The sequence below is a fragment of the Rhinoraja longicauda genome, chromosome 2 (assembly GCF_053455715.1).
Source record: "Rhinoraja longicauda isolate Sanriku21f chromosome 2, sRhiLon1.1, whole genome shotgun sequence".
Lineage (NCBI taxonomy): Eukaryota > Metazoa > Chordata > Chondrichthyes > Rajiformes > Arhynchobatidae > Rhinoraja > Rhinoraja longicauda.
The window spans coordinates 100,613,961-100,641,610 of NC_135954.1; the positions used below are offsets into that span (position 1 = coordinate 100,613,961).

Genomic DNA, 27,650 nt, shown 5'->3' on the forward strand with positions numbered 1-27,650 from the left:
AAAATGCCAACACAAATTATAAAGAGTTATGCAGTGGTTCAAGGTTCACCACTATCTTCCCATGGGAAACTGGCGATGGATAATAAATGCTGGGTTTGCTAACAATACCTAAAGGTTATAGTTTTTTTTTTAAAGAAGGAACTACATATGAATATAAAATTGGAGTATGTAATCTGTCATAAATGGGGAGGTATATTTTGGTCCTAAGGAAATTGACTGGAGATATTGATATGTTCTACAGTAGTATACTTAGGACCAGTGAAATATTTGATGTTCACAAAGCTGGTGGTTGGTGGCCTCTGCATTTCAGTGTGGTCATCGCGGACCTGGTCACTGGCTTAAACACTCTTTTTCTGGTTGTTCAACAACAACAATGAGATGAAGTAAAGGGAAGAGATTGAGATGTGTTGTGGTGTCAGAACACCCTACCCCTTAATTTAGAAAGAAGAAAGAGTTTGTCGTTGACCTAAGGAAGCACGGGGAGTGAAAATAACCCTGTCTTCATCAAAGGAGCTGCTGTAGAGGTGGTCAACAGCTTCAAGTTCCTAGGTATCCATATCTTCAGCAACCTAACTTCACACTAATGCGGTGTTCAAGAAAGCGCGTAAGCTTACTTACCTTTTTTAAGTCCCTGAGACGATTCCACATGTCCAAGAGGATTCTCTCGAACTTGTACAGATGTGCCAAGTATAGCAGCTACTCTGTTCTAGACCACCTGAGCCTGCAAAGACTGGTGAACACAGTCCAATCCATCACTGGCTCATCACTTCCATCCAGTTCACCTTCACGGTGTATTTCATCAGGTAGGCTGGAAGTATTGCCAAGGATGCCTGCCACCCTGGTCTTTTCTCTTCTACCTTCCGTGAACAGAAGCGGAGGCTTGAGAGCTAGGACGTCCAAACATAAGAACAGCTTCTTCCCCACTGTTATCAGACTGCTGAACAAATCTCCTCTTTCATACCCATTTCCAGGAGGTGCAGTAATATGATCTATTTCATTTGATTATTCAGTTATTGTACTTAATTTTTCATTGTACTACAATCTTGTACCATTCTACTGTTTTGCATTCACTGCTGAATTTGCTATTGTCTATAGATGTTTCCATAAATACAGCACTCAGTAGTGAAACTGAAGGTCTCCAAACTTCCAGGTTATTTTCCTGTTTTTATGTAATATTCCTATTGTTCATAACCTGTATTTTAAGTAGTGTAGATCATGGTGTATAGCCAAAATAATGAGATGAAGCAAAAATAAATAAATCTGTTTTGCAAAGAAAAATATCAGATATGTCCCTGTGTTTTCTTGCCTTTTTTTGTGAAATTTTCAAGCAGGATTTCATCAAATCCTGAGGCGAATTTATACCAAAAATATTAAATTAATTTTGCAATTAAATAACTATATAAGCCAAATTCGAATTTTGCTTTTGATTTTTTATCATTTATCACCCGATAAGATGGTTTTCTGATGCCCCAGGTTTTTGCAGCAGAACGTGAGTAGCAGTGTCCATTTGGTCACGTGTGAAATGTGTGAATTAAAAGCAGAGTAACCGTTTTTATATTTATTGTTTTTCTATATTGTTTATATTTTGTGTTTAAGCTTTCCATTGAAATACTTCATAATGAATAGAACTTAAAATCATGAAATAAAAATTGTTTGCTCACCTATTTTAGCGATGTCTCATTCTGTAGTCCCTCCCGTTGAGTAATGTTGTCAATGCTATAACGGGGTTTTTTTTTTGTTGCACTCGTCGCGATTTAAACAAAAAAATTCAAACAACGCGATTATAATGACCCTGGCGTGAACTATGGGCCTCGTGGTGGGTTAGGGGCTGACATTTTGTAAGTGAGCTTCAAAATCAGTAAGTGTCCCATATGTCTCTTATAAATATTTTTTTTTCTCGTTTTTTTAAAAACAAATTTTGAAAGTATTAAATTGTGGTCAAATTTTGGGTCGATTTTGATCACAAATTAGCTCAAAAGAATCATAGGTAGGCCCATTTTTAATGCTGCGGTATTTCATTATGATTTAATAACTTTCAAATTTGGCCACCCATGTCACAGGTTGGTTGCCTTATTTACGGAAACACCCATATATTTTTATTGTAGGTAAACTGTTTACTCTGAGCTTCATGGGAACAAGAAGCATATTTACACCCTGGGTGTATATGGCAATAAGCTCATGTGAATCTAATCCTTGCTCTCCATTAAGTTGAAAAATCTATTGCTTCTTTAATAAAATGTAATAACTGCATCTACAGCTATTTCAGACAATCCCAAGTATTCACAACACTCCGGAAGAAAATTATCCTCACCTCAGTCGTAACTGGGCATTCTTTTATTCTGACATTGTGTGCCCTGTTTCAACACTCCTTCACTGGGGGATCATCCTCACAGCATTTGCCGAGTATTGTCATGTTTCAATAAAATTGCCTTATTCTAAATGAGGCTATTCAAGGAATCAAATCAAGTGAATTTGCTCTGCATCTGCTCCAAGGTACCTTAAAGAGACCAACATTTTATGCCATATCTCAGGAGTGGTATTGCCAATGTGCTGGACATTTGATTTCCCCTAATTGTATTTTTATTACTCCTACAATAAAGACTAATCTTCTTTCTGCTGTATTTACTCATTACCGTGCCTTTGTGCTTTGTGTCTTTAATAGTGACTTTTTAAAAACAGATCATAGAGTACAGAAACTGACTCTTCTCAATTCGTCCATAGCCACCAAATTGTCTAACTAAACTGGACCCACCTTCCGACGCCTGGTCCATATCCGCTTAACATTTCCAATCTATGTACCTATCCAAGTCTCTTTTGTCGTAATTGTACCTGCTACTACCGCTTTCTCTGGCAGCTCGTTCCATCTAAGCAGCACCCAATCTGTGGAAAAACTTGCCCCTTCAGTCCCTTTTAAATCTCAACCTTTTCATCTTAAACCAATGCTCTTTAGTTTTGGATTCTCCTGTCCTAGGGAAAAGATTGTGTGGCCATTCACCTTATTTATGCCCCTTGCGAGTTTAAATGGTTACCTCTCAGTCACCTCTCAGCCTCCTACAGTCCAGGAAGAAAACTGAGTTATGCTTCCGTAGGAAGCTAGCCCTTTGGTGCAACTCCAGGCTGACCAAGCTGACCATCTAAGCCATGCCCATTTACCTGCATTTGGCCCATATCCTTCCCAACCTTTAATATCCATGTGCCTATCCAAATGGCTTTAAATTTTATTATTTTACCTGCCTCTTCCTCTGGCACCTCATTACATACATGTGCGACCCTCTGCATGAAAAAGTTGCCCTTTGAGTCCCTTTTTAAATCTTATACCTCTCACCTTAAACCTCTGTTTTTTGATTTTCATTCCCTGGGGAAAAAACTGCATTCACCTTATCTATGGTCCTCATGATTTTATACACCTCTGTATGACCATGCCTCAGTCACCTATGCCCTAGGGAATAAAGTCCTGGCATCTCCTACCTCACCCTATAAATTTGGCCCTCAATCCTGGCAGCTTTTTGGTAAATCTTCTTTGTACTCATTCTAGTTTGACTCTTTCCAAATATCAGGATAACCAAAATAATGCATAATACTCCAAGTGCGGCCTCACCAATGCCTTGTGCAATTGCTACATAACATCCCAATTCCTACACTTAGTACTCTGACTGATGAAGGCCAGATGCCACACTTTGCCTTCACCACCCTGTCATGATGCCACTTTTAGGGAACTATGTATTTTTACTTCCCGGTCCCTGTGTTCCACCAACTCCCCCTTTCTCTATTGTTCACTTTGAAGGTTCTACCCTGGTTTAACTTTCCAAAGTGCAACACCTCACACCTAACTAAATGATTCACTATTTGGCATTCCTTGGCCCACTTACCCTAGCTCGGCAAAATAACACTAATTGTTGATTATCTTCACTGTCTATGATACCACTTATTTTAGTGTTATATGCAAACTTACTAGACATGCCTTGTACATTTTCATCCATACTGTTCAAAATAAATGATAAACAACAGTTGGCTCAGCATTGATTCTTGAGAATGCTACTAGTTACAGGCCTCTGAAAAATAACCTGTCACGATCGCCCTCTGCTCCCTACCGTGAAGCCAATAATTTGTTGGCCCTCGTTGCATCCCACGCAGTTCAATCTGCCAGGTCAGCTAGCCATGCGGAACTTTGTAAAAGGCCTTTTTAAAGTCCGTATAGACAACGTCCATTCCCTGCCATTGTGCATCCTCTTGGCTATCTCTTAAAACTGTTAACATATTTGTGAGACCTGATTTCCCATGTGCAAAGCTGCGTTGATAATCCTTAATCAGTTCTTGTCTATCCAAATGTTGGTAAATCCTGTTCCTCAGAATCCTCTCCAGTATCGTGCCCACTGCTGATGTCTTTTTCACCAGCATTAGCCATCTTCCAGTTTTTGAGACGTTCACCTGTGACTAAAGATGATGCAAATATTTCTTCAAGGGTCTCTACAATGACTTCCCTAGCTTCAACAAAGGCCTGAGGATGTGCTTAGTCAGGCCCCTGGAAATTATACACCTTAAAGTACTGGAAGACCACCAATATCTCTGGTAATTTGTATTTAGTCCAAGACCCTAAAACTCAGTTGCCTCTTCCTCAGCCTCCATGATCTTCTCCACAGTGAAAACAGATGAGAAATATTAGGTAAAAATCTCATATCAAAAATCTCATACAGGCAGATAGCCATGCTGATCAGTCAGGGGACCTATTCTTGGGCAGAACAGTTACCAAACTAAGCTGAAATGCAGTCTGATGAGTTGCTATTATGGTGCATCTTTAGAAATGGGGAGGAAGGAACTGCAGATGCTGGAGTAACTCAGTGGGACAGGCAGTATTCCTGGAGAGAAGGAATGGGTGACGTTTTGGGGCGAGACCAGTAATCTTCCCTTGAACACATTTAACAAATTCCACCCCTTTGCACTATGGGTGTCGCTGTCAATATTAGGAAAGTTAACATCTACCGTGTTATTCTTTCTTCTATCTGAGTTCTCCCTACACATACGCTCCTCTAATTCCCGCTGACTATTTAGGGACTCCAATATAGTCCCATCAGACTGATCTTATTTCTAAGTTCTACCCATGTGGCCTTAATGGACAATTCTCGAAGAATCTCCTCAAAGCTCTGTTGTCATGTCCTCCCTCATCAAAAAAAGCAACCTCCCTCTCTTTCTATCATGCCTATTGCATCTGTACCCTGAATAGTGAATTACCAGTCCTGGCCTTCTCTCTGTCATATTTATGTTACAGCTATAACATTCCAGTCCCCAGAGCCATCCAGTCTGAAGAACGGTCCCGACCTGAAACATCACCCATCCTTTTTCTCCGGAGAAGCTGCCCGACCTGCTGAGTTACTCCAGCTCTTTGTGTTTATCTTTGGTATAAACCAGCATCTGTAGTTCTTTTCTACACCCAGAACCATCCCCATCTCCCTTTCTTGTTAAACCTCTGAAGTTATAATGCTCCTTTATATTTTTGATAAAAAATACGTGATATGATTACATAATTGCAAGTATTTTTTTAATTTCCATTGATTTGTATTTTTTTAAACTATTACCCTTGAATTGCAATCTTATATAAAGTCAATTGAGTTAAAAAAAATAAATTGTTGTGTTCTACTTGCACCAGTATTTATCTTGATGGTAGGAAGACGAGGGTGAAGGCAGAAGGTTGTTTTCCGTAGTGGAAACTGGTGGCAAGTGGTGTACCTTCGGTTGGCACTGGGCTCATTGTTATTTGTCATCTATATCAATGATTTGGATGCGAATGTACACGGCATGGTTGGCAGGTGACAGTAAAACAGGTGGTGGAGTAGACAGTGAAGAAGGTTATCAAGAATTACAGCCAGGTATCACAAAATGCTGGAGTAACTCAGCAGGTCAGGCAGCATCTCGGAGAGAGGGAATGGGTGACGTTTTGGGTCGAGACCTTTCTTCAGACTGATGTCAGGGGGGCAGGACAAAGAAAGGATGTAGGTGGAGACAGGAAGACAGTGGGAGAATGGGAAGTGGGAGGGGAAGAGAGGGACAGAGGAACTATCTAAAGTTGGAGAAGTCAATGTTCATACCGCTGGGCTGTAAACTCCCCAAGCGAAATATGAGGTGCTGTTCCTCCAATTTCCGGTGGGCCTCACTATGGCACTGGAGGAGGCCCATGACAGAAAGGTCAGACTGGGAATGGGAGGGGGAGTTGAAGTGCTCAGCCACCGGGAGATCAGGTTGGTTAAGGCGGACTAAGCGAAGGCGTTGAGTGAAACGATCGCCGAGCCTGCGTTTGGTCTCGCCAATGTAGAGAAGTTGACATCTGGAGCAGCAGATACAATAGATTAGGTTGGAGGAGGTGCAGGTGAACCTCTGTCTCACCTGGAAAGACTGTTTGGGTCCTTGGATGGACTCCATCCAAGAACCCAGCGGTATGAACATTGACTTCTCCAACTTTAGATAGTTCCTCTGTCCCTTTCTTCCCCTCCCCCTTCCCATTCTCCCACTGTCTTCCTGTCTCCACTTATATCCTTTCTTTGTCCCACCCCCACTGACATCAGTCTGCTGTGAGACTGCACAACCAGCACTGCTCCCAGCAGATGAGTCAACAGTAACAGTTAAGGAATACAATTTATCCTTGTCTTTACTATTATTTATAATGAATGATCTCTTGCTATCCACTTTGCTGCTGTAACACTAAATTTCCCCGGTGTGGGACGAATAAAGGAATATATTATTATTAAGAAGGGTCTCGACCCGAAACGTCACCCATTCCCTCTCTCCTAGATGCTGCCTGACCTGCTGAGTTACTCCAGCATTTTGTGATGCCTTCGATTTGTACCAGCATCTGCAATTATTTTCCTACAAGAATTACAGCCAGATCTTGATCAGCTGGATAAGTGGGCCAAGGAATGGAACTTTAATGGTTCAATAGTTCTTTATTGTCATGTGTCCCTAAGTACATTGGAAATCATTTTTAATTCAGATAAGTCTGCGGTGTTGTGTTTTGGGAAATCAAACCAAGGTAGGATTTACACAGTGAACAGTAAAGTCCTGGGGAATGTTCCGGGACAGATGGATCACCGGGTACCAATACATAGTTCAGTGAAAATTATGACTTGATTTTGCACAGGGTTTGGAGAAGGATTTTGCCATGCTGGCCTTGATCAGTAAGGGCAATGAGTTTAGAAATTGGGATTATGTTACAGTTGGAATATTGTGCTCAGTTTTGGTCACCCTGTTATAGGAAATATGCCATTGAGATGGAAAGAATGCAGAAAAGATTTACAAGAATGATGTTGGGGCCCAAGGGAATGAATTATTGAGAGGGGTTGGGCAGGCTAGGATTTTATTCCTTGGAGTGTTGGAGATCTTATAGAGGTGTATAAAGCCACAAAGGGTATAGGTTGGGTGAATGCACAGGTTTTTTCCCAGGGTATCAAATCAAGGACCAGAGGGTATTGGTTTAGGGTGAAAGGGGAACGATTTAATAGAAACCTGAGGGACAATGTTTTCACATAGAGTGAAATGAATATAAAGAGCTGCCAGAGGAAGTGGTTGAGGCAGATGCAATAACATATTTAGACTAGTAGATGGATGGGAACGATTTAAATAGACATCGGTCAAACGCAGATAAAAAATGACGAGCCTGGATGGGCATGGACGATTTGGGCTGAAGAGCCTGTTTCTGTGTGTGGCTCTGACTCAGTATCATTGTAAACAGTCAGTTCTAGTAGGATCAATTTAATTGGAGGCTTTGTTTTTGTTTAGTGTATGCTGAAGCTATTTTGAGTGAAAAAAAAATTCAACCTTTGCAAAAGCAGTGTATTATTTCTTGTCTGCTGAATGCTGTCATTATTGATGGTTACTAAGGCGACTTTTACCTTCAACTGCATGATTTTGTGGCTTAGTTTAAAAAAAAGAGTGTTGTGTTTGCTAATTCCTCTTTTCAATGTGTGCTTAATATGGTGTTGACAGGATAGAGAATAGCTAAGTTGGTTTTGACGTAGACATTTGTTCTTTGATGGCTATCCTGTTCTCTGCAAATGCTTTTGCAGTTCACCAGGGAAAAATTTTCACTGCAAATTGCAGCACGGTTTTGATGTAAAGCTAAGGACTGTTTTCTGCTCATACATTTGTCTTATTCTCATTGATTTCCAGTAGTGACTTGGAATAAATATGGAGGTAAGACAAAAATCTACAGTTTAAAGGTGGTGTGAATTGTTTGAAGTTGTCCTATATGTCAATATCTTTCTGTCTACCTGATATTTAAATGCTTTTTCCCCTTCGGAACATGTGTACTTTTTCAAAGAGGCATTGACAGGACTTGACAAAAGCTCAGTTTTGTAGCCCGAACAGAAAGACTGTTTAAGACTAATGACTAAAGCCTAGCATGCTGTTATGTTGCTGAACCTTGTAACAATATTCAGAAGCATTTTTTTCTGTGACCTGCCTGTTTGCTTCTGTTACAGCTATTTATTTGTCAAGCTATAAAGATACTGAAATATTTGTGTTTAAAAAAAAAAAATGTAATCTTGAATGGTTCTTATGCAGAATGATTAAAAAAAAATCCCAACCAAGCTGTACAGCTGAATTGCATGTGTCTTGAATTCACTGTTGTTGGGGATTGGTGGTAGATCAGTGCTAAGTTTATCTTTCTGTTTGTCTATAAATAAAGTTGGACCTGTCATCTGCTACAGAATTATGGGTGTTGCTTTTCGTCACTGTTTTTCAATTCAGTTTGTTAGGTTGTTATAAATTTAAGTTAATTGGTTTAATGCCTGGAAGTTTCATTGCAGCTGTTGGATACGATACGATACGATAGGATAAAACTTTATTTTAACCAGGAGGGAAATTGATCTGCCAACAGTCATGAAACACAAAATACATGAAACATGAATTTAAAGTGACGAGTGGAAAGGATTGGGGAGGGGTGGGGTGGGGGGGGGGGTACTCCGCACAACTGTTTGGCACACGCCTTCAGTACCCTAGAGCTGACACCATCGGGACCCGTAGCTTTGCCTGGGCAGAGTCTGCTCAGCTCCTTCCTCACTGGCTCAGCCTTGATGGTCAGGTGCAACAAAGAAAGGGCAGAGGAAGTGGACCAGGGGCATTGAGGGGGAGAGTCTGTCGGGGAGCAGGGGGAGGGTGGGCAGAGGCCCCACCATCAAATCGTTTAAAAAAAAAAAACCAGGTTTAGCTCGTTGGCCTGATTGCTTTCCCTCCCCAGGCCGCTGGTCTTCTTGTAGCCTGTAATGTTCCTCATACTGTGTAGGAAGGAACTGTAGATGTTAGTTTAAGTCAATGATAGACACAAAATGCTGGAGTAACTCAGCGGGACAGGCAGCATCTCCGAAGAGAAGGAATGGGTGATGTTTTGGGTCGAGACTGAAGAAGGGTCTCGGCCCAAAACATCACCCATTCCTTCTCTCCAGAGATGCTGCCGTTCCCGCTGAGTTACTCCAGCATTTTGTGCCTATGCTCTTCATACCGCTCCAAACATCCTCATGTTGTCCTGCTGAAGTTTCAGCTCTAGGTTCCTCCTGTAGTCATCCTTGTCCTGTCTCGGCCTTGACTTGAGGTCTTTCTGCACCAGTTTCACCTCCTCCCTGTCTCCATTCCTGAAGGCCCTCTTCTTCTGGTTGAGAAGGGCCTTTATGTCACTGGTGACGCAGGGCTTGTTGTTGGGGAAACAGTGTACAGTCTCCTCAGGGACAACGTTATTCACACAGGTTTATGTAGCTGGTAATACAGTCGGTGAGTCCATCAATGTCCTCTCCAAGGGAACTACAGAGTGCGTCTCAGTCTGTGACCTCAAAACAGCCCTATAGAGCATCGTCGGCCTCCTGCGACCACCTCCTCACTGACCTTGTGGTCACAGGCAGCCTCTGGACCATTGGCTTATACCTGGGTAGGAGATGAACCAGGTTGTGGTCGGATCTTCCCAGTGGCGGAAGGTCTCTGGATCTGTCCGCCTCTTTAACATTGGCATCCAGCAGGCCCAATGTTTTCATATCCCTGGTGGGACAGTCAACAAACTGAGTGAAAGTGGGTAGGGTAGCGTCCAAAGTCACGTGGTTGAAGTCCCCCGAGATAGCGATGAAAGCACTCGGGTCCTGTGCCTGGAGCCTCGTGGTGACTGTGTGGATGATGTCACTCGCGCGCAGAGCGTTGGCGGACGGGGGAATGTAAACAGCCACCACAATGGTGTGTGAGAATTCTCTGAGCATATAATTTGGACGGAGAGCCACAGCCATCAGTTCAATGTCCGGGCTACACACACACACTCCTAAACCGCGATGTGACCAGGGTTGCACATTTGTTAACAAGAATAGCAAGTCCCCCACCTTTACACTTGCCACTCTCACAGCAGTCCCTGTCCACCCAAACAGTCTGAAAACCATCCACACTCGCGCTGAACTCAGGGATGTCCACGTGGAGCCATGTCTCCATGAACCACATCACACTGCTCTCACGGTAATCTCTCTGGGTCCTCGCTAGTACAGCTAGCTCGTCCATCTTGTTAACCGGCGATCTCACATTCCCCATTGTGATGGAAGACAAGTATGGCTTGTGGCTCCTTTTCTCCGCACGTCGTTCTACTCCCGCCCGGCATCTCCTGTATTTCCTCCTCAGTTCCTTGGGGATTTCTGATGTAACCCTGGTGAAACCAGCCAGTTGGGGCGGTTGGAATCCAGCAGTTGGTCCCTGGTGTGGACAACAAAGAGACCAGCTCCTAGTTGTTGCAGTGCAGAGACAGAGACACGGTGAAAAAGTATCTCCCCAATGAGGAACGAGATAAAAAGTTTCCCCCATCTCAACATGGTGCAATAAACTAACTAACCAAAATATATATATTTTTAAATGAATTAATAAGTAAAAATAAAGGAAAAGACGATCGACTGTTGGCTGGCTGCTGTGTGTGTGCGCACAGCGCTGGAACTGGAAACTGGAAGCCTCTGGATGACTTCCCTACTGCTTCACAGCTGGACCTCACTAGATTTTGCTTATCACTCCACATGGGCACATCTTGCTTCTTATGCCAAACATCAAACTACTTGGAATGAAAATCTGCTTCTCTTCCTTATCCACAAATCAAGAATTCACCTGCATGGTCAATATCCCTAAGATCTTGCTGATTCCATTCCATCTCAATGCATTCAAGTCAAGATCTTTGCAGTTGTTTAGTTTCCTATTGGCTTTTGTCGTATCTGTCAGTTCATTTCATGTGCATTCAACCCAGCAGAATGCTCCTCTCGAATGGAAATGTCACTGCCTGTTGACTAGTAACTCATTTACCTGTTCTGATTGTTAGTGATGATAATTACAGAAGAATTACATTTGCAAATGAGAGCAAATCACTCGGGACATTTTGAAATGTATTCTGTTTAAGAAGAAAACATTTAATTTGATTTCAAAGTGCCCAAGTTTATTTGGGGTTTTTTTTCTCTTTAACTTAGCACTTAATGATGATGAATGTTTCTTTAGTTAATGCAGCTTTATACCTATTACTAAATGTTATCAATAATAGTAGGGAAAAAAATGGACAAACGGGCACAAAATAGCATAATAAACTGTAGCTGAGAAATGGTCCTTAATAGAACAATAGATCATTAAGCCCCTTCTAACATGTCACTTCATTCACTGATGTCATTAGCTGTCACAAGTAGCACCCTTTTGCCCACCTTTTTTTCCTTTCACCTTTAAACCTTTGCTTTTCAATATTCTATCACTCTTGCATTTAAAAGCAATGATTGATGTAATATCAATAGCACCTCGTGGAAAGCCCTGGCCTTCATTTTCCCACGTCGTACAACAAAGGATTTTTTTTCAATTTATCTTGTACATCCTCCTTCATTTCTTGAAAACATCAATCTTATTGCCCATGAACCTCCCAATCTGAAAGATTTATTGCCCTAAGTGTTGCAGTCATTCAGTCTTAGACATTCTAGCCTTAGAGGGAGTACAGAGAAGGTTCACCAGATTGATCCCTGGGATGGCAGGACTTTCATATGAAGAAAGACTGGATAGACTAGGCTCATACTCGCTGGAATTTAGAAGACTGAGGGGGGATCTTATTGAAACGTATAAAATTCTTAAGGGGTTGGAGAGGCTAGATGCGGGAAGTTTGTTCCCGATGTTGGGGAAGTCCAGAACTAGGGGTCACAGCTTAAGGATAAGGGGGAAGTCTTTTTGGACCGAGATGAGAAAACATTTCTTCACACAGAGAGTGGCGAGTCTGTGGAATTCTCTGCCATAGAAGGTAGTTGAGGCCAGTTCATTGGCTATATTTAAGAGGGAGTTAGATGTGGCCCTTGTGGCTAAAGGGATCAGGGGGTATGGAGAGAAGGCAGGTACAGGTTACTGAGCTGGATGATCAGCCATGATCATATTGAATGGCGGTGCAGGCTCGAAGGGCCGAATGGCCTACTCCTGCACCTATTTTCTATGTTTCTATGTTTGTGAAGTCTAATATCAAATATCATTGGGCTTTTCCGATCGAGACCTTGTCTGTCATATCATTATTCTGTACATAGTTTTGAGAGGTAAGAGTTGATGAATCTTACCCATAAACGTTGCATTATCTTCGTGAATATTAACAACACTTAACACTTGTAGAATTTCGTCTGGGGAGTTTTTGGTCTGAGGCTCCAAATGCAGTGTCTTCTGGGGCAACCACCCAGATTCCATCATATTTAAACGCTGCTCAGAATCGTTAATATTGTCTAATTTCTGCGACTAAGAAGGAATTATTTTGCGATCCTAAGAATGTGGAATGGTTTGCCGTTCAGCAGAAGAATGTATTCATTTGTTCACAAGAGGAGAGGTCGGGCAATGAAAACCACCTGAGGGATCACTTGGATCGTCACCTGTTAATACACCGAATGCTCTCAATGTTGTAACTTCCCCCCTTAAAGGCATGCAGGGTGTCAGCACACTGCACTTGTTGACAACTGATTCCAAAAACTCTACTCGATGAGTAAAAGATGATCCATCAAACGTCTGGTTAATTCCTTGTGTTACATAGTGAATTTGCACGTTCCTTCACCTGGTGCAATCTATTAAACTGGAATAATCTATTAACTGAGCAATAGCCCAATCTCAGTGTTTTATAACCCCGGTTAGGTAACCTCGAAGTCTGCAGCACTTTAGAATAAATATATTCAGCTCTTTTAGACTATTTGAGTAACTCGGGTAATACAAATATGTGTACGTGCAAGGAAGTGGCAGGTTATGATAGAGCAATGTTATTGATGGACTGAAAGGCTGCAGAAAGGTTCAGCTGCAAATTGTGGTTTGCAAAGAAACATAGGAAGGAGCAAGAGTAGGCCATTTTGTTCCTTCAGCTTGTTCTGCCATTCAGAACAATAATGCCCGATCATCAATCTCAATACCAGAGAGCTAAATTAATGGTTATTTTGTGGACAGTTTGCTTGGGCACCACCAGGCCACAAATACATTCTCACCTGAATGACCAGTTGAATTAATTTTGAGAAAGGCAAGATTTGCACAAGTAGTGGGATAATTTGTTTCTTTACATGCTATGAGATCTCCTGATGGTCTGATTTGCCTACATTCCCAAATCATTGTTCTAATGTATAAAGATAGATATAGCCTAGTCAATACCAGATTTACAGTCATTTATTGGCATTTTGAAAGACCAATTGGATACTTAGGTAATTGTAAAGCTTTCTAGAAATTGGTCACTTTTTTTAAAGAGAGAACTCTTTTCAGGCATTGAACAAAAGACACAAAAAACTCGGTCCCAATTGCTGTTATCTGTCTCTTTAGGGTCATTTTATGAGATCAAAGAACTGTTTTTCTTTGGCTTTGGCTATAATAACATTATTCTTTCATTTTCTGAGAACACAAATGTTGCTTTAGAATGGGAGTCATTAATTTTCTATGATGAACATACTCGAGTCCATCAGCGATCATTAACTGCCCCCAGATTTAACCACTCACCTACAAACTAGGGGGAATTTACAGAGGCCAATTACAGCAGAATCTTGATCAGTTGCATGTGGGCTGAGGAATGGTTAATGGAGTTTAATGCGGATAAGCGTGAGGTTTTGCATTTTGGGAAGTCAAACAGGGCAGGACCTTCACAGTTAATTGGCAGATCCTGAGGGATCTTGGAGTGCAGGTACATAGTTCCTTGAAAGTGACATCATAGGACGGTCAAGAAGGCTTTCAGCACATTGGCTTTCATTAGTCAGGGTAGCGAGTATAGAAGTTGAGTTGTTATATTACAGTTGTACAAGATGTTGATGAGGCCACATTTGGAGTATTGTGTTCAGTTTTGGTCACCCTACTATAGGAAAGAGTGCAGCGAGTATTTACGAGGATGTTGCCAGGGCTTCAGCTATAGGGCAAGGTTGGGCAGATAAGGATGTTATTCCTATAGAGTGCAGGAGGATGAGAGGTGATCTAATTGAGGTGCATAAGATTCAGAGTAGGGGAATCGAGAACCAGAGGACATACGTTGAAGGTGAGAGGGGAAAGATTTAATATGAACCTGAGGGACAACTTTTCACACAGTGGGTATATGGAAGGGGCTGCCAGAAGAGGTCGTTGAACCAGGTAGTATCACAACATTTAAGACATTTGGATAGGTACATTGATAGGATAGGATAGGTTTAGACAAATATGGGCCAAACGCAGGCAGGTGGGACTCGTGTAGATGGGGCTTCTTGGTGGTCGGCCAAAAGGCCTTTCCTTGCTGTTTGACTCTATGACTCTGAGTCTATGACTAATTAATCAAGCTGCACATTTTTGGGATGTAAATGGAACATATGGAAGAAATCCACGTGGTTGCAAAGAGCCTCAAGGCCAGCACACTGCCAGATGCATCACTATGCCCCTCATGGTCATGTATTGTGCGCCAAAAGACAATGTATGATGCTTTTTTGAATTCAGCCTTTGGGGTCCTACAGAACTCATATTAAATTCCTGGTGCTGTGCATTGGCAGACGGGTCACAGCATCCGTGTACTGTGCACCTCAGTGATGCTGTCTGCACCCCAGAGCTTGCAGTGTTCCAGTGGTTTTCTCTCATTTCCACATCAACCTGCATGGCTGCCAAAGAGAGACCACTTAATGGGTTGCAGGGGAACAATTCTGTAGCTGCGGCTGTGTGCAGGTCAGGCTCTCCATCTATATACTAAAGCTCTTGTTTGTTTGTTTGTTCTCGAACTACAGCCAAAATGGTGCACGATAGCACGACAATTTTAGGCCCACCTTACTCACCGTCGTCCCTTTGGTGCTGATGGCAGAAGTTTCATTGAAATCGGTGTTATATTTTTAAAGTTATTCACATTTTAAAGTTTAAATCTATCTCCTCGGGGGGAGGAGGGAGGATAAGGGGGGTTGAGGGGATGGAGTGGGGGGAGGGGAGGGGAAGGAGTGGGGGGAGGAGAAGGGGGGTTGAGGGGGATGGAGTGGGGGAGATGGGAAAGAGGGGAGGGAGGGATGGGGGAGTGGAGGGGACAGGGAGGGGGGAGAGGGGAGGTTGAGGGGGTGGAGGAGAGGATAAGGGGGGTTGAGAGGAGGGGGGGAAGGAGGGGGAGGAGAGGGTGCTGCACCAATGCAGGAGAGGTTTGGGCCCAACGGGTTCACTTGGTCTAGTCATTTATAATATGGAGAGAACCACAAGTGCTTTCTTAAGGAAGCCTGTCCTACCTGAGCCTGTAACTTTTTTTTGATGATCCCCAATTTGCTGTTTGAAACAAGCCCATTTTATATATTGTGGGGGAAATTCATCATCTGGGCTATGTCTGGATTATGAGTACCTTTTGCACAATGGCTTCTTTCCTGTTGATTAAAAGTAGTTTTGTTCAGTGGTTCATTTAAAGGGTATTTAGAAGGGATACCCAAAAATGCTTTGTAACTTTCCATTACAAAGCAAAAGCTGTGATTCATGAACATCGTATGGGCGCTTTTTACGTTGATACTTTATTATTGGCGAAACAATACAATTTAGATAATTGCACAGCAGTGTAAAAGGTAAAAGTTATTATGACCATGGAACTAAGACCATGGTCTTCAGATGTTTGCATGATGACACTGACTACCATTATTTTTGTATTGGCTTTAGAAAAATTTTACAAAACATTCTGCAACCATTTTGATATTTACGATGCTACATTTTGCGGTTGAAAATAGTTTTAACTTTCAGCAAGTTAGCTGGGAGAAATGACTGTTGATGCAAATCTGAGTATTGGACAATTTCCCGACAGACTACTGGAGCATCAGGTCGTTTTTGCGTGCTCAAATGTAGAAACAAGGTTGACTCCGACTCTTCCTTGTCCCCTTTTGCAAAACCTCTGTTGGTTTCTTCTGTTAGATGGCAAAGGGCAGCGAGAAGGTTGTTAAATTTGAGTGCCTTTTTTCGCACTGCAGTTCTGTGTATTGAGTCATGGTCTTATATTTTTTGCTCTGTGATGAAGCTAGTTTTCTTTTCACTCATGTTCCCAAACTGGCACTAAGTTGGGAATGTGCACCTGGTATTGTAGGTGTCAAGAAACAGATTTATATATTTTATTGGCCAAAGCTCCCTTTTAATGCTAATTCATACTGGTTGATTTATCTTAATTGAAATGGCATACTTTCAATGCACTTCTCTTTGAACTTGTTTTTTTAACATTTTGACTTTGGAATTATCATATCATATCATATATATACAGCCGGAAACAGGCCTTTTCGGCCCACCAAGTCCGTGCACGCACTCGCACACACACACACACGCACACGCACACGCACGCACACACACACACACACACACACACGCACACACACACACACACACACACACACACACACACACACACACACACACACGCGAAATGAGATGGAATAAAGGGTGGCATACACATCGACATTTGATATGAATGAATGTTAGTCTTAAAGTACTGGAAGTATGCAGAAATTGTTATTATTAAACTTGGAGAAACAGCTGTTTCTCCAGTCCTACATTCAAATATAACCTACTACAATGCTTTGTCTTTTCATTGGGAGCATCAACGTTGTAGTATCTATAACATGCTGCTTTGCAGTATTGAGCATTTTAACTGCAGACTTAGCCCATGTGTAGAGAAAAACAATATTTATCTTTGAGTTCAGATATTCAGACAGAACAAACCATTAGCATTCTGATTAAGGCGATGGTCTTCTAGTCGCACTTTGATGGGAATGATGTATTTTCTAAACAGCTGGTGATTCTTAACTTTATTTTCTTTCTAGGATTCAAAATTACCACCATCAATTCGGCAAACGTTGCTGGAACTGTTTGGACAGATTGAGCGTGAATTTGAAAATTTGTACATTGAAAATATTGAATGTGAGTATCTGATGTGTACAGGCACCTTGAGAGCATTAAAAGACAATCTCAAAGGTTTCGGGAGGTCTTTTATTGTCACATGTACCAATTAAGGTACAGCGATATGCGAATTACCCTACAGCCGTACGAATAAAAAGCAACAAGACACACAGCTACATAAAAGTTAGCATAAACATCCACCACAGCAGATTCCTCACTGTGATGGAAGGGAAAAATGTCCAAACTTCTTCCTCTTTATTCTCCCGCGGTCAGGGCGATCGAAGCTCCCGCAGCCGGCGATCGAAGCTCCCGCGTCGGAGCGATCGAAGCTCCCGCGTCGGGGCGATCGAAACTCCCGTGGCTTGGAGTTCCTGAAGTCGGTCTCTGACCAAAAACCGCGGGCTCCGTGATGTTAAAGTCTGCAAGCACCCACGGTTGGAGCTCCGAGGTTGATCCCAGGCAAAGGGATCGTGGGCTCCGCGATGTTAAAGTCCCCCAACCCCCCCACTCCCCACATAAAACAAGCTAAAGAACACTAAAAACATACATTTAACATTTACTATTAAAACACAAAGAAGGAAAGGACAGACAGACTGTTGGCGAGGCAGCCATCGCTGGCGCCACCCGGTGGTCTCTGCCACTTATATGGGAATCTAGCCACTTTATTTTATTTTAAATTAAAATTTTATTTTTTTAGTTTTAGAGATACAGCGCAGAAACAGGCCCACCGGGTCCACGCCGACCAGTGGTCCCCACACACTAACACTATCCTACACCCCACTAGGGACAATTTTTGCATTTATACAAAGCCAATTTTACCTACATACCTGTACGTCTTTGGAGTGTGGGAGGAAACCGAAGATCTCGGAGTAAACCCACGCAGGTCAAGGGGAGAACGTACAAACTCCGTACAGACAGCACACGTAGTCAGGATCAAACCCGGGTCTCCGGCGCTGCATTCGCTGTAAGGCAGCAACTCTACCGCTGCGCCACCGTGACCGCCCTTATATGGGAAATAAGGAATAACATAACACTTTTAAAAAGATGTAATGTTTAAAAAATGTGATTTTGTGAAATGTCTAATTTTCTGCCTCCACAGCCAAAAAATGATATTAATTTTATGAAGGTTCAAAGGAGGAGGAAGCCTTAAAAGTTAAAAAATGCCATTTGGCATCCCCGGCTTTTGGAGGTTATTCTCCAGAGGATATCCCTGAACTTGTATTCCTATTGCATTTCATATCCCTTAAATCTGATCCATACCTAAACGTGTAATGCCCTCTACTTGCATCTATAACTCCAATACAATCCACAGCCTTAAATCCCTCTTTACCTTAACAAGTTTCTCTTGTTATCTTTTCAGAATATTTTACACTTAATCTTGACTCCCAAACCACTGGAAACTGAATTGTGTTCTCTAACATGGATCACATATACCCAGAGGTCTTTTCTGACACTTTATAAAGACACTTATTTCATAGTTATACTTTAGGAAAATAACTGCAGATGCTGGTACAAATCATCTGGTTATACTTCCTCATCTCAGGCAGTATCTAGTGAGAACTTGCGTCCTTCCAGTTCAGTTTAGATTTAAGGTGGAGTGGAGTCTCGTGCTGCCTTGTGGTTGGGTCACTTTGAGGAACAAGCTTCGTGATCTGCAAATTCAAATCCTGAAACCTGGATTTTTGTTAGTAGCTGCTTAGTTATTGCTAACTAAGGACCAAGTCAAACCTTTCCTTGATCACTTTCATTTGTGTAAACATTAAACTAGATGGTGGTTGCACATAGAAATGAATATAGAGCCTTTTTTCATTCACTTCATCCTGTCTCCTCGCCCATTTTGTCAGTCCAGAATGTTAACATTGAAGAGTGTGTATGTGTAAATACACCGATCAGCCAAAACATTATGACCACTAACAGGTAAAGTGAATAACATTGATTACCTTGTTACAATGGCACCTGTCAAGGGGTGGGATATATTAGGCAGCAAGTGCCTAATTAGACAGTCAGTTCTTGAAGCGGCACACTGAGGACCAACAGCATATTAGGCAGGTGGTCATAATGTTTTGGCTGATCGGTGTATGTATATGTGGTGTGTATGTATGTATATATGGGTGTGGGTATGTTTATGCATGTATATGTGTGTATATATATGTGTGGTTGGAATTCTGTATCTATAATTGCTTTGTTTCAGCAAGTATTTATTCACAAAATGCTGGAGTAACTCAGCAGGTCAGGCAGCATCTCGGGAGAGAAGGAATGGGTGATGTTTCGGGTCGAAACCCTTCTTCAGACTGATGTCAGGGGGGCGGGACAAAGGAAGGATATAGGTGGAGGCAGGAAGATAGAGGGAGATCTGGGAAGGAGGAGGGGAAGAGAGGGACAGAGGAACTATCTAAAGTTGGAGAAGTCGATGTTCATACCACTGGGCTGCAAGCTGCCCAAGCGAAATATGAGGTGCTGTTCCTCCAATTTCCAGTGGGCCTCACTATGGCACTGGAGGGGGCCCATGACAGGAAGGTCAGACTGGGAATGGGAGGGGGAGTTGAAGTGCTCGGCCACCGGGAGATCAGCTTGGTCAATGCGGACCGAGTGCAGGTGTTGAGCGAAGCGATCGCCGAGCCTGCGCTTGGTTTCGCCGATGTAAATAAATTGACATCTAGAGCAGCGGATGCAATAGATGAGGTTGGAGGAGGTGCAGGTGAACCTTTGTCTCACCTGGAAAGCAAGTCTTTTGAGGAGGTGATGAAGGCAATTGATGAGGGTCGTCCAGTGGATATTGTGTATTTGGACTTTAGTAAAGCATTTGACAAGGTTCATCATGGTAGGCTGGTCTGGAAGATTAGGTCATAGGGGATTACTGGTGAATTGGTAAATTGGGTATAAAATTGGTTTGATCACAGAAGAAAGAAAGTACTGTAGAGAAGTGTTTTTCTGACTCGAGATTTGTGACCACTGGTGTTCCACAATGATCATTGCTGGGACCACAGATTGTAGTGTGTATTAATGATTTGGTTGAAAATGTAGGTAGTCTGATTAGTAGGTTTGCAGACAACACAACGAATGGAAAAGGACAGGGAAGTGACTGAAGCAGAGTTTAATCCAGACAGGTGTGAGGTGATGCATTTTGAAAGTGGCAACACTATTGTAATTCATTGCCACAAATGGCTGTGGAGGCCAAGTCTTTGGGTATTTTTAAAGCAGAGATTGACAGGTACTTGATTAGTAAGGGTGTCAAATGTTACGGGGCGAAGGCAGGAGAATGGGGTTGAGAGGGAAAGATAGATCAGCCACGATCGGGGTTGAATGGCCTAATTCTGCTCCTATGACTTATGAACTTACAGAAAGGTGATAAAGGTGGTGTTCGGTATGCTTGTCTTCATTGGTTAGGGCATTGAGTGAACAAAGGTTAGTGAATGATGTTGCAGCATTAAAATTTGTTTTGGCGTATTTGAGATATTATCCGTAGTTCTGATCACCATACTACTAATGGATACAGAGACTGGAGAGGGTGCAGAAGAGGTTCATTTGGATGTTGCCTGGATTAGAGTATGAGCTAAACGGGGGGGGGGCTTTGATTTGGAGCATTGGAGGCTGATGGATGACCTGATAGATGTATATAACATCATGAGAGGGGTAGATAGAGTCTTTTTCCCTGAGGTGGAAATGTCAAATCATTTTAGGTGAGAGGGGAAAAGTTTAAAGGAGATTTGCAAGGCAACTTTTTTTTTACAAACTGATAGAAACCTAGAAAGCATTGCCAGGTGATGTGAAACTAGCAGATATGATCGAGGCATTTTGACGGACATATGAACAAGCATGGATAGAGGAATATAGAACATGTGCAGGCAGGTGGAATGACCATGCACAGGCTTGGTGGACTAAAAGGTCTATTCCTGTGCTGGTTTATGTTCTAAGCAGTCTTGTTTCTATAAACTAAATATATTTACGTGTGTTGGACCTTTTACAACACGGTGGTTGCATTGGCCATTTTCTATGGAATGGTCTGCTGGAGCAACAGCATCTCAGCGGCGGAGGGGAAGAGACTTGACAAGCTGGTCAGGAAGGCCAGCTCTGTCCTGGATTGCCCCCTCGACTCAGTACAGGTGGTGGGAGAGAGGAGGATGATGGCAAAGTTAACATCGCTGCTGGACAACGACTCCCACCCCATGCAGGACACTGTCACTGCACTGAGTAGCTCCTTCAGTGACAGACTCCTTCACCCCAAGTGCGTGAAGGAGAGATATAGGAGGTCCTTCCTTCCCGCTGCTGTGAGACTGCACAACCAGCACTGCTCCCAGCAGACGAGTCAACAGTAACGGTTAAGGAATACACAGTAAACTGATGACAATTTATCCTTGTCTTTACTTTTATTTATAATGAATGATCTCTTGCTATCCACTTTGCTGCTGTAACACTGTAAATTTCCCCGTTGTGGGACAAATAAAGGAATATATTATTATTATTATTATTTTTAGCTGAAGAAATGTAGCAGCATTCAACTCATGACCGAACAGTAGTTCCTTTTGTTTAGAATTTACCTGATTATATATAACGTAACTGGGTTGTAAAATGTCCTTAAATTATGGCGGCACCTAATCAAGCGACAAAACTAATTGATGATTTTATTGTAATACTGAGGTCATTGAAGTATGCTGATGCTGTCTTTTTCCTTCCAACCTTGCAGTGCGAAGAGAAATTGAAACCTTGAATGATCGTTTGGCAGCTGAAGGCCAGACAGTGGATGGGGGAGATTTGAGCAAAGGACAGTTGAAGGCAAAAGGTTAATGAAGTATTTTTTATATATGGGTACATTGGGGTATGCCACTGAAATGTCGGAAATATTTGGACAGTCCATCCTGGAAAGAATATTTGAAAACTTGGGAAAACAATGGGAGTGGTGAGAAGTTGGAGAAAAAAAAATACAATCGATTATCCATATTTAAAAAAATAAATCCAGAGCCTTTTATAACAAAACTAGATCAAGTTGGGCCCAAACCTCTCCTGCATTGGTGCAGCACCCTCTCCTCCCCCACTCCCCCCTCCCCTCTACCCCCCACTTCATCCCCCTCAACCCCTCTTATGCTCCCTCCTCTCCCCCTCCTTCCCTCCCTCCCTCCCTCCCCCTCCCTCGGAGATAGATTTAAACTTTAAAATGAATAACTTAAAAAATATAACACCGATTTCAATGAAACTTCTGCCATTAGCACCAAATTTAAAAAAAACAACATTGTGAGTAAGGTGGGCCTAAAATTGTCGCGCTATCGTGTACCATTTTGGCTGTAGTTCAGGAACAAACAAACAAACAAACAAACGAGAGTTTTAGTGTATAGATTATTGGAAGTTCAGAGATTGAGAGGATGTTATATATTTAGGATTAATGTTTACATGCAACAATAAAAAATGTAAGAATGTTATTTCACAAAACTCTGAAACTGTACAATATTTAGCTACTACACTCCAATCAAACGTGGTGCATTAAAGAGGGAAGTCAGGATGTTAAGGAGGAAGGGGACCAATTGGCTAAAGACTGTGGATGTGAAACTTGCTCCACCAAGCATGAGCAGCCAAATGGCACCATCTTGTGCTGGGATTTCCATGAAACTAAATTGTCATTTGACTGGATAGTTTTTTGTTTAACTGAGACATTGACTTGTAAATATTATTCATATGTTGAATACAAATAAAGCAATTATTACATTTTAAAAGTTGAGAGGTTGAATTTAAACCTGAGAATGAATGATTGATAATCCTTTAGCTAAAGATTTAGATCTAATTTCATTTGTATGCTATATAAATGCTACATCATTTTGATTGAAATCAGGTGTTAAATTAGTTAGGTGTGGTTCAAAGGCATTCATCACCTGTTATGTCCAATGACTTTATTTTTGCATTCTTATAACAGCAGTAGAATTTATATGGCAATTTTAGCACAGGCTAACAACCACTAATAAGTTATCAAAGGAGATAACCTAACAGGTCTTGTGACTGAAGTTAAAAGAAATATTTGTATATGTGGTTGCATAGATGAAGTTTGCACAGGCTCTTAAAAATGCAGGGCAAGGGGCTTCAGTAGAATGGAAAATGTAGCCAGTATGGCTGAAAGCTGTCATAAGAGATATTGTCATATAGGTATTGTAGCGCAATTGATGAAGTAAAGGTTGGAGAAAATCATACACATAAAGCGAACTTTTATGTTACTGGTGGCTTGTATTTTATTTTATTAGTGATAGGAGATGACTGGATTTTATTATTCAAATGTTATATTTTTAAATATTGTGCTTAGTTATACTTCCAAAATATTTCATACTTTTGATGCTTAGTGATTGTCCCCAACTTTGCAACACGTGTTTTTTTAGTTACTTGACTTCAAATGGTTGGAGAATAAATTTCAAAAATGCTGTGGACTTGTTAACAAATAGCATTTTTTGATCTCTGACAGGATATATTTAAAATAAAATACTCTTCATTTTGTTTCATTTCATGAGTCACTTGGGTCTTGTTGTGAAATGTTTAACATTTATTATCTGGCCTAAGTATGGTATTTACTGGTTGACCAAAGTTCTGTTTGTATTAATGTAGCCAGTCACAGTACCAGCCAATTATCTCAGAAACTGAAAACAACTTACAAGGCCTCTACCAGCAAGGTATGTCGTTGATATGCATACAAAGTGTACAATGCACTTTTAGCCAAAATGAATATATGTAAATTAATATTCCCTCCTGACATGTTGCTGAATGTTGACAGCTTTATGCAGTGTTTTTTTTAATCTGTTTCTCTTTCAGTAAAATAGACATAATTAAAAGACAGATGATTGAGATAAAGACTCTTAATTATGTTTTAATTCAATGTTTTGTTTATTTTGGGGGGATGATCTTAATAGAATATGTTCCAAATTGATGATCTAAAATTAATCCAGTCTAATATTCCTGCGTTTCCTGCAAGCCATATACCTCGAGTCTTTTCTTCTGCCCATGATGCAGCGGTCAAACTCTTTCCCAGCCAAAGCAGTTGGAGCACGGAACTTCAACATGGGAAGTTGGGAGTTGTGGGGTGGAGACTCGTGGGTAATTTATTTTCCAGTGAATCCGTTTGCATGTTGCATCAACTGGTAATAGTGATGGAATTCCTGCAGCCTAATGGACTGTACAATGTTTTGAAAAATATAACGTCAAATGCCTTTGGTGTGTAATTCATTGTTGAAACGTTGATGAGCTCTATGTTTCACGTCCTTAACAGCATACAGTGTACAATGTGTGAAGGCAGATTCGTGTTTTTAACTCGAGTGTAAAAGTAGAGATAAAAAATAAGCGTACTAACATGTGTGAGCATCATTTTTCTTCAGATATTTGGATCAGTAACATCATTAGCATGGATCCTTAATAACCTTTTTGATGCAATGGTTGAAGCTATAATTTTTTGGAGTATGTTGTATTTCTCCAATTCTCAAACAATCCTATTTAGTCACAGATGGAGCTTTTTTTTTCCATGTAGATTTTATTCCTTCAATAGGAAAGAGAAAAATGTGAGGAAGGAAAGAATAAAAGCTGTTTTCTGTTTTTGAAGTTAATTAGTTGTATCGGATAAATTATGTGGCAAATGCAAAATGAACCTTTAAGGACACTGGTTAATTTCAGTTGTTTTATCCACAATCAAAATAGTTCAAATACCTGAAATAAAATAGAAAATACTGGAAATGCTCAACAGGTTAGGTAGCATCTTGGGAGCGAGAAACACATTGAATATTTTAGGTCACAAGATTTCATTGGTTTGGTTCTGGAGAAAAGTCATCGTACTGAAAGGTTAAGACTGCTTCTCTCTGCACAGGTTTTGCCAGGTCTGCTAAGTATTTCCAACGCTTTTTATTTTATTTTGTGTATTTTTAACATCTGTTATTTAACTAAGAAGTTCTGCCATGTACTTTGATCCTGTCTGCTCTAATTTATAATCACCACACTGTGCTTACCACTGAATTACCACAATTAGTGTTTTATATGTGTTTTCCCCATCATCTCCAGACCAAGGACTCAATTTGACAACAGCCATAGTCATATATGAACCTCTATGATCTTATAATAACAAATAAAATGGTATGGTCTAGGTATTTCAAATCTTCTAGCATTTGGATGAGACCGTTTGACTTTATTTTGCCATATAAATGTTTTCTTTAATAGGATGGGTCCAGTGAATATGATAAATGAGGTACAGTTGAAGTACAAGCACCCTTGAGTTAAAGTAGTAACAGGCATGGCTTTATTTAAGAATCTTTAAAGTGTTTAAAGCATGTCATTACTGCCACCTGGAGTGGTAAAGGTAAATTGCATGGATGGATTTAGCAGGGCAGTTTGGTTTTCATTTGAGGGAATGGAGCAGAATGCTTGGAATATGACTATAGAAGTCAAATTAAGATGGACCTTTCATCATTATCTTACTGCATGTTATGTTTGGGTTACCTGGTATAACCCTTCTTCTAGTTCACTTTTGATGACTTGAGCAGCACAATGGGACAACTTGTAGAGCAACTGCCTCAGCGCTAAAGACCTGAGTTCAAACCTGATCTCCTGTGCTGTCTGTGTGGAGTTTGGACATTCTCCCTGTGACCGCGTGGGTCTCCTCTGGGTGCTTCGGATTCCTTCCCCATCCCAAAGACGTACGGGTTTGTAGGTTAATTGGCCTCTGTAAATTGCCCCTAATGAGTAAGCAGTGGAAGAGAAAGTTGGATAATGTAGATCTAGTGTGAACGGCATGGACTCAGTGGGCTGAAATGCCTGTTTCCTTGCTGTATCAATAAACTAATGAAGTACGGTGTGAAGGTTGTCCAGCAAGGCCAGTGGACCAAATGGTGCATATTTCCAAATGACATAGAAAGAGACCTTATGGCTCATCGAGTCTGTTTGCTCACAAAGCAGTCCCATTGCCTCATGAGCAATTCTCCCCACATTCTCAACAGATCCTGTTAGCTTCCACCACTCGGAGCAATGCTCAGGCGGGACCTAACCTCACAACTTGCATGTCTTCGGGACGTGGGGGGAAGTCAGAGCGCTGAGAGGAAACTGTGGTCACAGAGAAAATCTCCACATGGCAGTCAGGATTGAACCTGGATTGCTTGTGCTGTAAGCAGACACTCGTTGGCTGTTTCTGTACTGTAATTTCCTAATACATTTGTGCTGTAAAATTGATAGCACTCGCAAAACAAACAGTACAAGAAAGACTATTGAGAATATTATTTGGATGTGAAGGTCATTATGTGCATATGAAGATAACTTTAATTCCCTAAGGAAGTAAAATTGACCAAGTACTGTCTATTGTTCAGTAATTTAATTATACTTTATACATGTTCTGAAATGCAAGTAGTATATTGCTTTTCAATGTATTAAATTGCTACATAGCAAATCCCTTTTGAACTTCACTTTGTGCTGCCTTCGTACCTCAGAATATATTTGTATATTTTAGTATAATTAGCTGCTTTTAGATTAACAGTGACTTGATTGAATGGATTTAGAACCGGTTTGCTGATAGAAGACAGTTGTGGTCTACAGAACAATATTCAGGCTGGAAGTCTGTAATCAGTGGGTTGTGAGGAAGGCTGTCAAAGTATGCAGCAGGATGTACACCGATCAGACAAAACATTATGACCACCTGCCTAATATGCTGTTGGTCCTCCATGTGCCGCCAAATCAGCGCCGACCCGCTGAGGCATGGACTCTACAAGATCCCTGAAGGAGTCCTGTGGTATCTGGCACCAAAACATTAGCAGCAGATCCTTCAAGTCCGGTAAGTTGCGAGGTGGAGCTGCCGTGAATCGGACTTGTCGATCCAGCACATCCCACAGATGCTCAATCAGATTGAGATCTGGAGAATTTGGAGGCCAGAGCAACGCCGTGAACACTTCATCATGTTCCTCAAACCATTCCCGAACAATGTGTGCAGTGTGGCAGGGCGCATTATCCTGCTGGAAGAGGCCACTGCCATCAGGGAATACCATTGCCATGAAGCGGTGTACCTGGTCTACAACGATGTTTGGGTAGGTGACACGTGTCAAATTGACATCCACATGAATGGCCGGACCCAGGGTTTCCCAGCAGAACATTTCCCAGAGCATCACACTCCCTCCAACGGCTTGTCGTCTTCCCACAGTCAGTTTGGACCAGACGGGATAGCCTTCGTTGCCCTCGCGCATCGATGAGCCTTAGGCGCCCAACACCCTTCGCCGGTTTGTGGTTTGTTCCTCCTCAGACCACTGTTGGTTGGTACTCACCACTGCTGACTGGGAGCACCCCACAAGCCTTGCCGTTTCAGAGATGCTCTGACCCAGTCATCTGGCCATAACAGTTTGGCC

General features: G+C 41.7%; 1 protein-coding gene across 3 annotated transcripts in view; it reads left to right on the plus strand.

Moving 5' to 3' along the window:
* wdr37 (WD repeat domain 37) overlaps positions 1-27,650 on the plus strand; it is a 105,743-nt gene that overhangs the window by 24,571 nt on the left and 53,522 nt on the right. For 2 of the 3 annotated variants that reach the window (XM_078425145.1, XM_078425153.1), the window contains 3 exons: positions 17,238-17,334; positions 21,998-22,093; positions 23,893-23,957. In XM_078425145.1, coding sequence (XP_078281271.1) covers positions 17,238-17,334; positions 21,998-22,093; positions 23,893-23,957 — 258 coding nt within the window. Of the gene's footprint in view, positions 1-8,160; positions 8,182-17,237; positions 17,335-21,997; positions 22,094-23,892; positions 23,958-27,650 lie in introns of those variants that run through there. The other variant, XM_078425162.1, reaches the window with a different exon arrangement.